The sequence below is a fragment of the Triticum aestivum genome, chromosome 6D (assembly GCF_018294505.1).
Source record: "Triticum aestivum cultivar Chinese Spring chromosome 6D, IWGSC CS RefSeq v2.1, whole genome shotgun sequence".
Classification (NCBI taxonomy): domain Eukaryota; kingdom Viridiplantae; phylum Streptophyta; class Magnoliopsida; order Poales; family Poaceae; genus Triticum; species Triticum aestivum.
The window spans coordinates 303,792,758-303,808,946 of NC_057811.1; the positions used below are offsets into that span (position 1 = coordinate 303,792,758).

At 44.8% G+C, this 16,189-nt stretch overlaps 1 protein-coding gene across 1 annotated transcript in view; it reads left to right on the top strand.

The window, feature by feature from the left end:
• Positions 1 to 16,189, top strand: part of LOC123142594 (uncharacterized) — a 144,256-nt gene that overhangs the window by 9,649 nt on the left and 118,418 nt on the right. Inside the window, exon 4 of the mRNA XM_044561441.1 lies at positions 8,445 to 8,464. Coding sequence (XP_044417376.1) covers positions 8,445 to 8,464 — 20 coding nt within the window. The remainder of the gene's footprint in view (positions 1 to 8,444; positions 8,465 to 16,189) is intronic.

The following is a 16,189-nucleotide window of genomic DNA, read 5'->3' on the forward strand; positions in this document are numbered from 1 at the left end:
TCTTGCTCAAGCTCATCGTAAGCGGGCACTCGAGGTGACCCGTACATGAGTTCCGTGGGGAGAACTGCTTCTGCCCCGTATAACAGGGCAAAGGGTGTCTGGCCGGTGGCTCGATTTGGCGTCGTCCTGATCGACCAAAGAACCGCCGGCAACTCATCAATCCAGCGCCTTCCGCTCTTGTGCAGCCTGTCAAAAGTCTTTGTCCTCAGGCCACGCAACACTTCAGCATTTGCCCTCTCTGCCTGGCCGTTACTCCGTGGGTGTGCCATGGAAGCGAAACAGACCTTGTTGTCGAGGTCTTGGATGTATTTCATGAAGGTGTGGCTTGTGAGCTGCGTGCCGTTGTCGGTGATGACTCTGTTGGGCACACCGAAACGGCAGACTAGTCCCTTGAAGAACTTGACGGCTGACTGTGCTGTCACCTTCCTCACTGCTTCCACCTTCGGCCACTTTGTGAACTTGCCGATTGCAATGTAAAAGTACTCAAAGCCCCCGACAGCACGGGGGAAGGGGCCCAGTATGTCGATCCCCCAGAACGAAAATGGCCAGGAGAGAGGGATTGTTTGAAGGGCTTGAGCTGGTTGATGTAGCTTCTTGGAATGGAACTGACACGCTTCACACTTGGTTACTAGTGCCGTTGCATCCTGGAGGGCAGTGGGCCAGAAGAAACCCTGCCGGAACGCCTTGCCCGCAAGGGCCCTCGACCCTATGTGGGAGCCACATATGCCTCCGTGTATCTCCGCCAACAGCTCCAGTCCTTCCTCCCGGGGAATGCACTTCAATTTCACACCGTTCGATCTCTTCCTGTACAGGACGTCATCGACGAACTAATACATAGCAGACCGACGGGCTACTTTCTCCGCTTCTTCCTGCTCCTCAGGAAGCTCCCCTGTTTGGAGGAATCGGACGGTATGTTGTGCCCATGCCGGAGCCTTGGGCTCGACGGCAAGGACTAAGGGCATCTCTTCTTCCATGGGGGCGGCCGTCTCCACGGCCAGGGCTTGACGGCTTGCCAGAGTCGATCGATCCTCCGCAGGCTCAGAGTCCACGGCAACACCCTTGCCGGCGGCCCCTGGGGGCTCAGCGGGAAAGTACTTGCCGGGGCCTGATTTCCTCCGCTTGTTCTGCTCCGTTGATGGTTCGACGGATGGTTGAGTTAACCGAAGCAAAAAGGTACCTGGTTCCACAGGTAGCTTGAATGCAGCACGCTTTGACAGGTAAGCGGCGATGTCATTCTCCGCTCGGGGAACATGCTCCGCTTGTATACCGTCAAAGCGCTCCTCCAGCTTCCTCACCTCATCTACGTAGGCCTCCATCAACGGGCTCTGATAATCTTTGTTGACTTGTCTGACGAGAAGCTGCGAATCACCCCTGACGATGGGCTTTTTAACTCCGAGGTCTACCGCGATCCTGAGACCGGCAAGCAACCCCAAGTACTCAGCAGTGTTGTTGGTGGACATCTCCCTGGGAAAGTGCATCTAGATTACATACTTGAGGTGCTCTCCGGTGGGCGCGACGAGCAGCACACCAGCACCGGTGCCTTGCAGCAAGAAAGCTCCATCAAAGTACATAATCCAGTCGCGAGCTGTTTCCTTGCCGGGGAGAGTGGTCTCCTAGATCTCTTCATCAGGTGTTGAGGTCCATTCTGCAATGAACTCTGCCAGGACTCTACTGTGGATTGTCCAAGTACTTTCAAACTTCAACCCAAAGCTCGACAACTCCAAGGCCCACTCCACAATCCTTCCGGTTGCGTCTGGGTTGTGCAGTATCCGTTGCAACGGGAGGCGGGTGACGATAGTGAGCTCGTGGGCTTGGAAGTAATGACGCAGCTTCCTCGAGGCCATAAGGAGGCCGAAGAGCAATTTCTGCACACCGAGTACCTCGACCTGGCCCCCTGCAAGAGGGAGCTGACAAAGTAAACCGGGTGCTGCATCATCTTCTTCTTCTGCACCACTCCACTTGGCTGCACGGGCTCCGTCCTGATGGCGTCAGACTCTGCCGGGGGTCTTGCCTTGCCGGCACCAGGCCCCGCCAGGGGAATCTCTGACTTGCCATCCACCGGTCCTTCCGTCGCCACTGCCTCTTCGTCAATCTCCCTCTGCTCTACTAGCGCGACGCTGACCACTTGATTCGTCGCCGCCAGATACAACAGCAATGGCTCTTGTGGTTTAGGGGCAACTAGTATCGGTGTAGAGGAAATGTATCTCTTCAGGTCTTGCAATGCCGCCACGGCCTCTGGGGTCCACTCCATTGGGCCCGCCTTCTTCAAGATCTTCAAAAAGGGAAGGGCGCGCTCGGTAGACTTGGAGATGAATCGGCTCATGGCGGCAACGCAGCCAGTGAGCCGACGCACAGCCTTGATCCGCTTGGGCGCCTCAATCTACTCGATAGCCTTGATCTTGTGTGGATTTGCCTCGATCCCACGCTGCGACACAAAGAACCCGAGAAGTTTGCCGGACAGAATGCCGAAGACACACTTCTCAGGGTTCAACTTGAGGTTGATCTCGCGCAGGTTGGCAAACGTCTCTTCTAAGTCTTGTTGTAGCGACCCGACCTCAGACGGTCAAGTCTCTGTGTATCTGTGCCATCCCTGGATCAGTATGCTGGCACACACAGTACATCAATGTATATATCAAAGTGCAATCACATGTATAAATAACGTAAAACTGATATATACCTCGTAAGTCTTAGCGGAAACAAACAATCGGGTGTGGAGTCCCATCAACGCCATCGGCAAGTTGAGTTTAGACCGTAACCCTATACGGTACTCTTACTCGTCGGAACTAAAATATCTGCAACATGAGACGTTGGAGCCGTGTAGGTCAGTACATTGAATGTACCGGCAAGATCACAACATCAGAAAGCAGATGATAATACTATTCTATATGCAATATGGCTTTGTGGCTCTGTGCCTAATGTTTTTGCGTAAAAGCTGGTTTTATTTTCCCTACAACAAATGAATATCAGGAGTCTGTACTACGAAGCTTTCTATCGTGACATGGTTCCACCAACCGATGTCTCATACCCAAATCATCATAAATTATCCACAAATATGTTATCAGTCCGGTGTTGAGAGTTCCGAGATAGATCCAAGTCCAGAGGCTCAAATTGTCCATAACCGGGGACACGACTAATCGATTGGGTTTTAACCCTCTATAGAGGTTTGTACACTTTACCCGCAAAATTCGATCCCTCTTTTTACGTTCTCGCACTTCAGGGTGCTTGAGAAAAAGACGACCGAAACATGGTCTTCCGAAGAGTTCCTCTGACCATTGTCCGGTGCTCATCCAATCCTATCGTAGTTCTACATCTGCTAGCACCGTCCCAGCCAGAGCCCATAGTGACTTGCGGTTGCACAGGTAAGCTTCTGGGCATGAAGTATTCTTCCGTCTCTTTGAGTCTGGGTGAAGCTTTCTGCAAGATGTCATGGCCCTTCTCCATGCATCCCGGCCATCCACTGGTTGCTCCAGGGTGCCCGTCAACCGTCCTTCACCCAGTAGTGTGTATTGAATTCTTGTCTCGAGTCTCGAAATCTTGAAGTCAGTCCTTGAAGAAGCAGTCCTTGCAGATGCCATCATGCAGTTGTCGTCATTGACGTAGAGTCCTCCATTCTCACACCACTCCCGAGCACTCATACCAACCCCGTCTATGATAGCGTAGCATTATAACTATATATGTCCCAGGCTTGGTAACAGGGAGATGGGTTCCTACCTCATGCATACTACTCAACTACGAGGATTCAATAACACTAATGGAGGGATTGTTGAAAGGGTGCTACTACATGCAAATAAAACATAGGTATGAAAAACATGGTCAAAGTGAACTTGCCTGGTAAGTTGATGAAGATAACAACGCTCTCGAAAATAACTTGATAGGACTATACGCAACTCTCCGATGAAATCTATAATAACAACCATGACATTCACATAAGCAAGCATTCTAGCAAGCAAATCTAACAATAAAAAAATCAATAAGAAAACCCAATACAAAACAAATAACACATCGAAAGAACTAATAGGGAAAAACTATAAAGAACCTACTAGGAAAACCTTTTGCCTTAACTACAAAAATTGTTTTGTCCTAAGTAAAACTTAACAAAGAAAATACTAAACTAATAATTTTAACAGAAAATAAAATTTTAATCAACTAAGTTAACAGAAAGTATTTTTCATAAAGTTTTACTAGCAAAAGGAAACACATAAAAAGCTAAATTAAAACTCTAATTATGCTTAAAACAAAACTAGTAAGAAAAAGAAATAAAACATTTTATTTTTCTGTAACTAAAAGTTCACCCTCTATAACTACAGAAACAAATCTGAAATAAAATATAACAGAGGTGAAAATAAATTTTAAAATAATGAAAACAACAGAAAACAACAGCAAGTTAAAAATAACTAGCACAATGTTGTTTTCGTTAATTTTAATAAAAACTATAAATACCCAAATTAATTATACTGATAGGTAAAGTCAAAACAAAGCCGTGGCAAAAAGAATTACGAAAAAAATTAATCCTAGCTTATTTTATAGCAGAAATACTAATCTTATTAAAACTCATATAAAACAATTTTTATAAAGTGAAACATGGCCGAAGCTATTTTATACAGAAACTTTTGGAAATTTGGAAACTAGAGCAAAAAGTATCAACTAAAAATATTAAACAACCCAAGAGAAACAGATTTTACAATATCAAAACTTTCTGTTTTTTTAAACCGAACGAAATAATAAGAAAAACTAACGGGCGCTATTGGGCTTGGGGTGGTGCGATCTGAAGCTATACAGCGCTCGGGCTCAACTTAACAGAAACCTGCGCGTGCGAATAACTAAAAGAAAACTGACCTGTCCGGTCTAGACTAAACCGTAACTTAACTGAAGTATAACGATCTAATAAAGAAAAATGATCTACTAAACCGATCTAATCTAACTTAACGGTTCCATCTAAAGAAGAAAAAAACGAACAGAGGAGATGCGCTCGTGCTTACAGAGAAGAACCTGCATGGCAGGGAAGAAGAGGCCGGTGGGTGGTGAGGCTCCGGTTGTCGGCGGCGTTGGCGAGGATGTCCAGGCGATGCAGAAGGTCGAGGGCGTCCGATTTTCTATGGATGGTGAGGCGAAGAGACGTCGGGGTCGAGCGTAGAGTCGAGGTGAACTCCGTGAACTCTGATGGCGTCGGGAGCTCAAGCTGGTGGCTCCGGTGCTTCCTGGACGTCCAAAACGTGTCAAAGAGATGTGTGGGGTTGGGCTAGGCCGATAGCAGAGGTTAGAGGGGTTGGGGATACTCACCGGCGGCGAGTTTTGACGGTGAACAGGCGGCGGCGGAGCGAGGTCGGTTTGTCTAGTGGGTGGGCTACGGTGCTGTTTGGACTTGGGTTTCGAAAGGAAACGAGGTAGGAGGCTCGGGGTATATATAGGACGTGTTGCTTGGGCGAGGGGAAGGTTTTAGCTAGGGTTTGGGAGAGGCACGGACTCGGCCGGCGTCGGTGCGTGAGATACGTGCGAGATACGTACGCGTATCTTGCGGTAGGTTGGGGATGGAGTGGGGTCCAATGATCAGAGGGAGTTAAGGAAAAAGAAATAAAAAATGAGAGAAAGGGGGTTACTTGAGGGGCACTTATAGGCGCCGGCGCGCCGGCCGAAAGTTTCGGCCGGTCCAGCCCGGGCCGTTCGATCTGAGCCACGCAGCCGCTGGATCCGAGAAAAAAAAAGAAATCACCCCAGCTCTCTTCTTCCTCGGGGGGATCCGCATGTCTCGTTCGGGGGAGCGCGGCGCCGCGCCTCCAGTCCCCTCTGGTGGTCGCCGGTCCCCACCCTCGCCGGTCTTCCTCGTCGCCGCCGGACCCCGCCCTCGCCGCCCGTCGTCGTCGCCGGTCCCCGCCCTCGCCGCCCGTCGTCGTCGCCGGTCTTCCTCGTCGCCGCCGGACCCCGCCCTCGCCGCCCGTCCTCGTCGCCGGTCCCCGCCCTCGCCGCATCTCCGGTGGCGCCGGGCGCAGCACCTGTCGTTGTGCTCGCGTTGTACCTCGCCGTGTGCCCACCCGAGGCTCTTGCTGGTTCCAACAAAAAACGACACCGGTTGTAGCAAAAAAGTTTATCGCTTCCAGCAAAAAAGCTTACCGCTGCAGCCCGCCGTCGTCATTGTAACAAAAATGTTAACCGTATGTAGCTTCTGTGGTTGCCGATTGCAGCAAAATAATGACGTGGTTGTAGCAAACACAAAAAAAGAAAAAGAAAAAAAGTTTCTATCGTTTTCAGAAAAGCTTTGACTGTAGGTTGAAGCATTTCACACATACGATTGAAGCTTTCTCTACAACAGATGCAACTTTTCTGATTTGCAGTGTATGGTTGTAGCTTTCTTTTTCAATGGTTGTAGCTTTTTTCATCTACGGTCGAAGCTTTTTTATCAACGGTTGCAGCTTTTTTCTTTTGTAGCAGCCTTGGTTTATGCTTTCTCTATCGTTTTGGGTTGAAGCTTTTTCATCAAGGGTTGTAGCATTTTATGTCGACGGTTGTAGCACTCCGCCATGGCAATGACTGCTTGCAGCTTTTGATGTATCTGGTTGAAGCTTTTTTCATCTTGGTTTGAAGCATTTTGGTTAACGGTTGTAGCATGAGGGCGTGCGGCAGGTTCTGCAATGCCTCCACCATGTCTGCAGCGCGAGCGCCACCGTCCTTGCAGCTCGCCGTCACCATGCTCGCCATCCATGATGGCAGCTCTCCTGGGCACCGGTTGCAGCAGGCCACGACGCGGTTCCAGCTTCCGCCGGGGCCGGCGAGCGAGGACGGCGAACGGCGACGGGGACGGCCGGCGCGGGTGACCACCGGCGATGAGGACGGCCGCGCGGGGGCAGGAGACGAGGATGGGGTGAGATCCGCGGAGCTGGGAGACGGGGATGGGGTGGGATCTGCGGGAGGTTGACGAAAAGCAGCGATTTGGATGGCCCGCATCCTACGTGTCGCTTGGTGGATGGCTGAGGCGGAGCGCGCGTGGACGCGACCGGCCGATTGGTTCGGCCGGCGCCCCGGCCCAAACGTTTCCCTTACGTGAGGGAGAGAGATCCAGGCGTACGAGGGATCGAGCGGGCGTGGGGAAGCGGCGCTGGTGGCTGGGCATGCTGTCCTGGAGCCCCGCTGAGCCTTTTTTTAAATAGACAGAAAATATATACAAAGGAAAATAAAAATACTTTTGTATAGGACATATATATATATCCAAAATTCCGAGAAAAATAAAAATCTAAAAGATGAGCTATTTTTCAGAGGCGAAAATAAAACTTTATAAAAGCATTTTTTTAGAAAATTCCAAATAAAACCAAATTTGAATTCAAACTTTTTGCATTATTTTCTTCTGACATTTTTGGAGTGTCATTCTAACTCCTCTCATACTTTTGAACAAGTATTTGTCAGGGATTTTTGAACTGAAAGTCAAATGTCAATTTGAATCCAAATTCAAGCAAAACTCAAATGCCTCTGAAATTTCCAAATGCCACTCAATTTCACACAATCGGTCACACAACAATAAAACAAACAATCATAAATATTTATTTAATATAACATTCCAAAATTTAGAATTTTGGGATGTTACAAACCTACCACACTTAAAATGAATCTCGTCCTCGAGATTCGAAGAGGCTAGGTTAGGGTTTGGAGGTATTCCAGCAAATCCATCGACTAGAGAGGTCTGGGGTGCTACCACACTTAAAATAAACGCTATGTTTCTGACAAAATTCATGTACTCCATCCTTTGGGTTGATGGTGTCGGTCTTCTCATATTCTCCGGAATAACTCTTTCACTGGTGCTCTTCCTGTTGGGGCATGACCTTTTTCTCAAAATGTTGTGTCCTCTCAATCTTAGTGAGGTTCTTCCAAAGAGTGGGTCTTCATATCTGACATGTCTGTCGTCAATACTAAGAAACTATCGGAACCTCCTGGCGGTCAACAATTTATGGCTTCTCCTGTAGGTTGAATCTCATTGTATAACCTACGGTTGGCAACGGCTGCCTGTACATGGATCAATTGTCCTACCATTCTAAGGTTTAAACAAAGTTTTGACATCGTCATCTCTCTACTATGGTTAAGTCACTCTAGATTTACCATCCCAAATATCAAGAGCAAATGATAAGAGTAAGTCGGTATGGTGATCAATCCATTCCGCACCCAAATCATTACTCTGTATAAGGTTTAGCGAATCTCGCATTTCTAACACTCGGGCATTCTCACAAGCGTTGCAGAATTTCTCTTCTCAAATTCGGATAATTCCATTGATTCTGCAAGCTGAACGAAACATCTATCGTTACTTCACAACTCTCAGGTTTTCGTATCCTCCTAAGAGCGTCTGCTAATTAAATCAGACTTTTCTTCCAAAATATCTTCCTTCAGCAAGAGTGTGATTGCTTCTTATTAACTCCTGGGCATCTGGTGTTATGGGCCCACTTCAATGCGGGTACAACTTCTATTCATCCTGGGAGTTATAATTGTTCCATATTCCAACTTTACACCTCCTTTAAATCCAACATTACTTCATTCCTTCATGTAACCAACATATCGAAACAAAACTCATACTCCGCAGAATACATTTTCCTTTCCATGGGTCAAGTGTCCTCACAGGATGCTACCACCCTTAAAATGAAATTCACAAATTCATCCCTAAACCATATTTCTCATATCCTCGAAAATGGTCAAAATATTTGTTCATAGAGTAACTAACTCAAAAAAAAAATCCACGTATGAAATCATGACACATTAACTTTATTGATTTCATGAATTCATTATAACTCTGAGGCTTTCATTACATAATTCAACTCATCGAACTCATGAAAATTAACATTGCTTTCTACTACTCTTATTGTCCATATCAAAATATCGACTACTCAGCTCCAGCTTCCTTCTGATCTGAACATCCCCTGGCAAAATTTCCTGTTCCTTGCAGCGAAAACAAATGACTTCCGACATGTCTCGGGGCTTCTTTGTGATTATGTAGGCTCCTTGGATTTTTAGCTTCCTTTTTTGCACATTTACCAGCGTAATGACCTAAATCATTGCACCTGTAACAAATCATATGACTCAGGTCCTTCTCTGAAGAAATTGGGTTGTTCTGGGGATGCCTTCGTTTTCTCTTCCTGGGTTTCTCCGTAATGATCAGAGCTTATATTTCCTGAGGGTCAAACTTCACCTCTGCTGTCGGGAAGTCTCCAGGATACTCTTCTGTTTCCATTGTGAAGTGATGTGCAAAATGTTCTTCTTCTCCACATGAATAGCAGGCTTGGGCGTAAAATCTGTTTAGGCCTTCTCCATGAGGGGCTTAAACATCTTCCTGCATCACAGATTCTTCTAAACTTTCCATGAGGGCTTCTTTCATGGCATCCTTCCGCTTCTTGGTAAGTTCTTATACCTTGGGGTAAATCTGACACTGAGCAGGGTAGTGCGTAGTTCCTTCACACCAGAAACAAGTAACCTGCCCAGTCGGGCATTCTTCGGCTGGGTGTTTTTCCTCACAATGAGGGTATCCATCCTTGTGTTCGTCATGGGTGTGTCCTATTACTCCGCAAATCTTACAGGCGCAAAGTTTCTTCATCGGGTTATCACAGTGCTTCCGGATGAGACGTGATCTCAACAGAGTCTTCTTGAATTCCTCCCATGTTCTTGCTCTGTTATATCCTTGTATGGCTTGATGCATCTTCCACCAGGTTGCAGCACTTCCTGTAAAGTATTGAAGAGCGCATTGAACCTCATACTTCCTTGCAATTAAAATTTTCCTGAAGTGATCGTCCATGTTCTGAATCCATAGCTCTACCTCCGGCTGAGTCATCGGTCCAGAGAATACAAGTCCATCTTCATTCATCTATTGGTTCCAAGGGTTTTGGGGTGAGAATGAGAGAGGTGGCGAGGGATACAGATAATACAAAAAATAGTTTTGAAGAAACGGGTTTTATTTTTGTGGCTGTCGAAAAAACATCAAACAAATGACAGCTCACAAATCGTCGCATCTAACGTAAGTATATAAGAGGAGTTTGGTCTTCTAAAGGTCAAATAAATCTTTAGAGTCTTCAAATTCTTCGAGTCTTCGGAGTCTTCAATTGTTGTAGCTTCAACTCTTCTAATGCATGGAAAAATCATTGTTACTCTGAAGAGGTCATCAGTTATCCGATATCTTGTCCTTCTTGGAGCGGCATTCAGTTGATCCTCCGTGTGGTCAAAAGGGACTGGGGCATATTCTAACTCTGAGATAAGATGGAATATTTGAAAAAATCAGAAAAGATGAGAAGTAAAAGATCTGCTTGAAAACAAAACTTTATAGACATTCTGTCCTAGGGGCTTTCCAGTTTCTAGGGTCACGTCCTATAGTCAACATGTGCTCTAATACCATAACTGTAGCGACCGGACCTCAGACGGTAAAGTCTCTGTGTATCTGTGCCATCCCTGGATTAGTATGCTTGCACACACAGTACATCAATGTATATATGAAAGTGCAATCACATGTATAAATAACGTAAAACTGATATATACCTCGTAAGTCTCAGCGGAAACAAACAATCGGGTCTGGAGTTCCATCAATGCCATCGGCAAGTTGAGTGTAGACCGTAACCCTATACCGTACTCTTACTCGTCGGAACTAAAATATCTGCAACATGAGACGTTGCAGCCGTGTAGGTCAGTACATTGAATGTACCGGCAAGATCACAACATCAGAAAGCAGATGATAATACTATTCTATATGAAATATGGCTTTGTGGCTCTGTGTCTGATGTTTTTGCGTAAAAGTTGGTTTTATTTTCCCTACAACAAATGAATATCAGGAGTCTGTACTACGAAGTTTTCTATCATGACATGGTTCCGCCAACCGATGTCTCATACCCAAATGACCATAAGTTGCCCACAAATATGTTATCAGTCCAGTGTTGAGAGTTTCGAGATCGATCCAAGTCCAGAGGCTGAAATTGTCCGTAACCGGGGACACGGCTAATCGATTGGGTTTTAACCCTCTATAGAGGTTTGTACACTTTACCCGCAAGATTTGATCCCTCTTTTTACGTTCTCGCACTTCAGGGTGTTTGAGAAAAAGACAACCGAAACATGGTCTTCCGAAGAGTTCCTCTGACCACTGTCCGGTGCTCATCCAATCCTACCGTAGTTCTACATCTGCTAGCACCGTCCCAGCCAGAGCCCATAGTGACTTGCGGTTGCACAGGTAAGCTTCTGGGCATGAAGTATTCTTCCGTCTCTTTGAGTCTGGGTGAAGCTTTCCGCAAGATGTCATGGCCCTTCTCCATGCATCCCCCGGCCATCCACTGGTTGCTCCAGGGTGCCCGTCAACCGTCCTTCACCCAGTAGTGTGTATTGAATTCTTGTCTCGATTCTCGAAATTTTCAAGTCAGTCCTTGAAGATGCAGTCCTTGCAGATGCCATCATGGAGTTGTCGTCATTGACGTAGAGTCCTCCATTCTCACACCACTCCCGAGCACTCATACCAACACCGTCTACGATAGTGTAGCATTAAAACTATATACGTCCCAGGCTTGGTAACAGGGAGATGGGTTCCTACCTCATGCATACTACTCAAGTACGAGGATTCAATAACACTACTGGAGGGATTGTTGAAAGGGTGCTACTACATGCAAATAAAACATAGGTATGAAAAACATGGTCAAAGTGAACTTGCCTGGTAAGTTGATGAAGATAACAACGCTCTCGAAAATAAGTTGATAGGACTATACACAACTCTCCGATGAAATCTATAATAACAACCATGACATTCACATAAGCAAGCATTCTAGCAAGCAAATCTAACAATAAAAATATCAATAAGAAAACCCAATACAAAATAAATAACACATCGAAAGAACTAATAGGGAAAAACCATAAAGAACCTACTAGGAAAACCTTTTGCCTTAACTACAAAAATTGATTTGTCCTAAGTAAAACTTAACAAAGAAAATACTAAACTAATAATTTTAACAGAAAATAAAATTTAAATCAACTAAGTTAACAGAAAGTATTTTTCATAAAGTTTTACTAGCAAAAGAAAACACATAAAAAGCTAAATTAAAACTCTAATTATTCTTAAAACAAAACTAGTAAGAAAAAGATATAAAACATTTTATTTTTCTGTAAATAAAAGTTCACCCTCTATAACTACAGAAACAAATCTGAAATAAAATATAACAGAGGTGAAAATAAATTTTAAAATAATGAAAACAAGAGAAAACAACAGCAAGTTAAAAATAACTAGCACAGTGTTGTTTTCGTTAATTTTAATAAAATCTATAAATACCCAAATTAATTGTACTGATAGGTAAGGTCAAAACAAAGCCGTGGCAAAAAGAATTACGAAAAAAATTAATCGTAGCTCATTTTATAGCAGAAATACTAATCTGATTAAAACTCATATAAAACAATTTTTATAAAGTGAAACATGGCTGAAGCTATTTTATACAGAAACTTTTGGAAATTTGGAAACTAGAGCAAAAAGTATCAACTAAAAATATTAAACAACCCAAGAGAAACAAATTTTACAATATTGAAACTTTATGTTTTTTTAAACCGAACGAAAATAATAATAAAAACTAACGGGCGCTATTGGGCTTGGGTTGGTGCGATCTGAAGCTATACAGCGCTCGGGCTCAACTTAACAGAAACCTGCGCGTGCGAATAACTAAAAGAAAACCGATCTGTCCGGTCTAGACTAAATCGTAACTTAACCGAAGTATACCGATCTGATAAAGAAAAATGATCTACTAAACCGATCTAATCTAACTTAACGGTTCCATCTAAAGAAGAAAAAAACGAACAGAGGAGATGCGCTCGTGCTTACAGAGAAGAACCTGCGTGGCAGGGAAGAAGAGGCCGGTGGGTGGTGCGGCTCCGGTTGTCGGCGGCGTTGGCGAGGATGTCCAGGCGATGCGGAAGGTCGAGGGCGTCCGATTTTCTATGGATGGTGAGGCGAAGAGACGTCGGGGTCGAGCGTAGAGTCGAGGTGAACCCCGTGAACTCCGATGGCGTCGGGAGCTCAAGCTGGTGGCTCCGGTGCTTCCTGGACGTCCAAAACGTGTCAAAGAGATGTGTGGGGTTGGGCTAGGCCGATAGCAGAGGTTAGAGGGGTTGGGGATACTCACCGGTGGCGAGTTTTGACGGTGAACAGGCGGCGGCGGAGCGAGGTCGGTTTGTCTAGTGCGTGGGCTACGGTGCTGTTTTGACTTGGGTTTCGAAAGGAAACGAGGTACGAGGCTCGGGGTATATATAGGACGTGTTGCTTGGGCGAGGGGAAGGTTTTAGCTAGGGTTTGGGAGAGGCACGGACTCGGCCGGCGTCGGTGCGTGAGATACGTGCGAGATACGTACGCGTATCTTGCGGTAGGTTGGGGATGGAGTGGGGTCCAATGATCAGAGGGAGTTAAGGAAAAAGAAAGGAAAAAATGAGAGAAAGGGGGTTACGTGAGGCAGAGAGATCCAGGCGTACGAGGGATCGAGCGTGCGTGGGGAAGCGGCGCTGGTGGCGGCCTGCGCGGGCGGCTGGGCTGGCGCTTGCTGGTGGGCTGTGGCCCGGGTGGCTGGGCATGCTCTCCTGGAACCCCGCTGACCCTTTTTTTAAATAGTCAGAAAAAATATACAGAGAGAAAATAAAAATACTTTTGTATAGGACATATATATATCCAAAATTCCCAGAAAATAAAAATCTAAAAGATGAGTTATTTTTCAGAGGCGAAAATAAAACTTTATAAAGCATTTTTTTAGAAAATTCCAAATAAAACCAAATTTGAATTCAAAGTTTTTGCATTATTTTCTTCTGACATTTTTGGAGTGTCATTCTAACTCCGCTCATACTTTTGAACAAGTATTTGTCAGGGATTTTTGAACTGAAAGTCAAATGTCAATTTGAATCCAAATTCAAGCAAAACTCAAATGCCTCTGAAATTTCCAAATGCCACTCAATTTCACACAATCGGTCACACAACAATAAAACAAACAATCATAAATATTTATTTAATATAACATTCCAAAATTTAGAATTTTGGGATGTTACAAACCTACCATACTTAAAATGAATCTCGTCCTCGAGATTCGAAGAGGCTAGCAAGAAAAGGTTAGGGTTTGGAGGTCTTCCAGCAAATCCATCGACTGGAGAGGTCTGGGGTGCTACCACACTTAAGAGAATGGCTATGGTTCTGACAAAATTCATGTACTCCATCCTTTGGGTTGACGGTGTCGGTCTTCTCATATTCTCCGGAATAACTCTTTTACCGGTGCTCTTCCTGTTGGGGCATGACCTTTTTCTCAAAATGTTGTGTCCTCTCAATCTTGGTGAGGTTCTTCCAAAGAGTGGGTCTTCATATCTGACATGTCTGTCGTCAATACTAAGAAACTATCGGAACCTCCTGGCAGTCAACAATTTATGGCTTCTCCTGTAGGGTGAATCTCATTGTATAACCTACGGTTGGCAACGGATGCCTGTACATGGATCAATTGTCCTACCATTCTAAGGTTTAAACAAAGTTTTGACATTGTCGTCTCTCTACTATGGGTAAGTCACTCTAGATTTACCATCCCAAATATCAAGAGCAAATGATAAGAGTAAGTCGGTATGGTGATCAATCCATTCCGCACCCAAATCATTACTCTGTATAAGGTTTAGCGAATCTCGCATTTCTAACACTCGAGCATTCTCACGAGCGTTGCAGAATTTCTCTTCTCAAATTCGGATAATTCCATTGATTCTGCAAGCTGAACGAAACATCTATCATTACTTCACAACTCTCAGGTTTTCGTATCCTCCTAAGAGCGTCTGCTAATTAAATCAGAGTTTTCTTCCAAAATATCTTCCTTCAGCAAGAGTGTGATTGCTTCTTATTAACTCCTGGGCATCTGGGGTTATGGGCCCACTTCAATGCGGGTACAACTTCTATTCATCCTGGGAGTTATAATTGTTCCATATTCCAACTTTACACCTCCTTTAAATCCAACATTACTTCATTCCTTCATGTAACCAACATATCGAAACAAAACTCATACTCCGCGGAATACATTTTCCTTTCCATGGGTCAAGTGTCCTCACAGGATGCTACCACCCTTAAAATGAAATTCACAAATTCATCCCTAAACCATATTTCTCATATCCTCGAAAATGGTCAAAATATTTGTTCATAGAGTAACTAACTCAAAAAAAATCCACGTATGAAATCATGACACATTAACTTTATTGATTTCATGAATTCATTACAACTCTGAGGCTTTCATTACATAATTCAAATCATCGAACTCATGAAAATTAACATTGCTTTCTACTACTCTTATTGTCCATATCAAAATATCGACTACTCAGCTCCAGCTTCCTTCTGATCTGAACATCCCCTGGCAAAATTTCCTACTTCCTTGCAGCGAAAACAAATGACTTCTGACATGTCTCGGGGCTTCTTTGTGATTATGTAGGCTCCTTGGATTTTTAGCTTCTTTTTTTGCACATTTACCAGCGTAATGACCTAAATCATTGCACCTGTAACAAATCATATGACTCAGGTCCTTCTCTGAAGAAATTGGGTTGTTCTGGGGATGCCTTCGTTTTCTCTTCCTGGGTTTCTCCGTAATGATCAGAGCTTATATTTCCTGAGGGTCAAACTTCACCTCTGCTGTCGGGAAGTCTCCAGGATACTCTTCTCTTTCCATTGTGAAGTGATGTGCAAAATGTTCTTCTTCTCCACATGAATAGCAGGCTTGGGCGTAAAATCTGTTTAGGCCTTCTCCATGAGGGGCTTAAACATCTTCCTGCATCACAGATTCTTCTAAACTTTCCATGAGGGCTTCTTTCATGGCATCCTTCCGCTGCTTGGTAAGTTCTTATACCTTGGGGTAAATCTGACACTGAGCAGGGTAGTGCGTAGTTCCTTCACACCAGAAACAAGTAACCTGCCCAGTCGGGCATTCTTCGGCTGGGTGTTTTTCCTCACAATGAGGGTATCCATCCTTGTGTTCGTCATGGGTGTGTCCTATTACTCTGCAAATCTTACAGGCGCAAAGTTTCTTCATCGGGTTATCACAGTGCTTCCGGATGAGACGTGATCTCAACAGAGTCTTCTTGAATTCCTCCCATGTTCTTGCTCTGTTATATCCTTGTATGGCTTGATGCATCTTCCACCAGGTTGCAGCACTTCCTGTAAAGTATTGAAGAGCGCATTGAACCTCATACTTCCTTGCAATTAAAATTTTCCTGA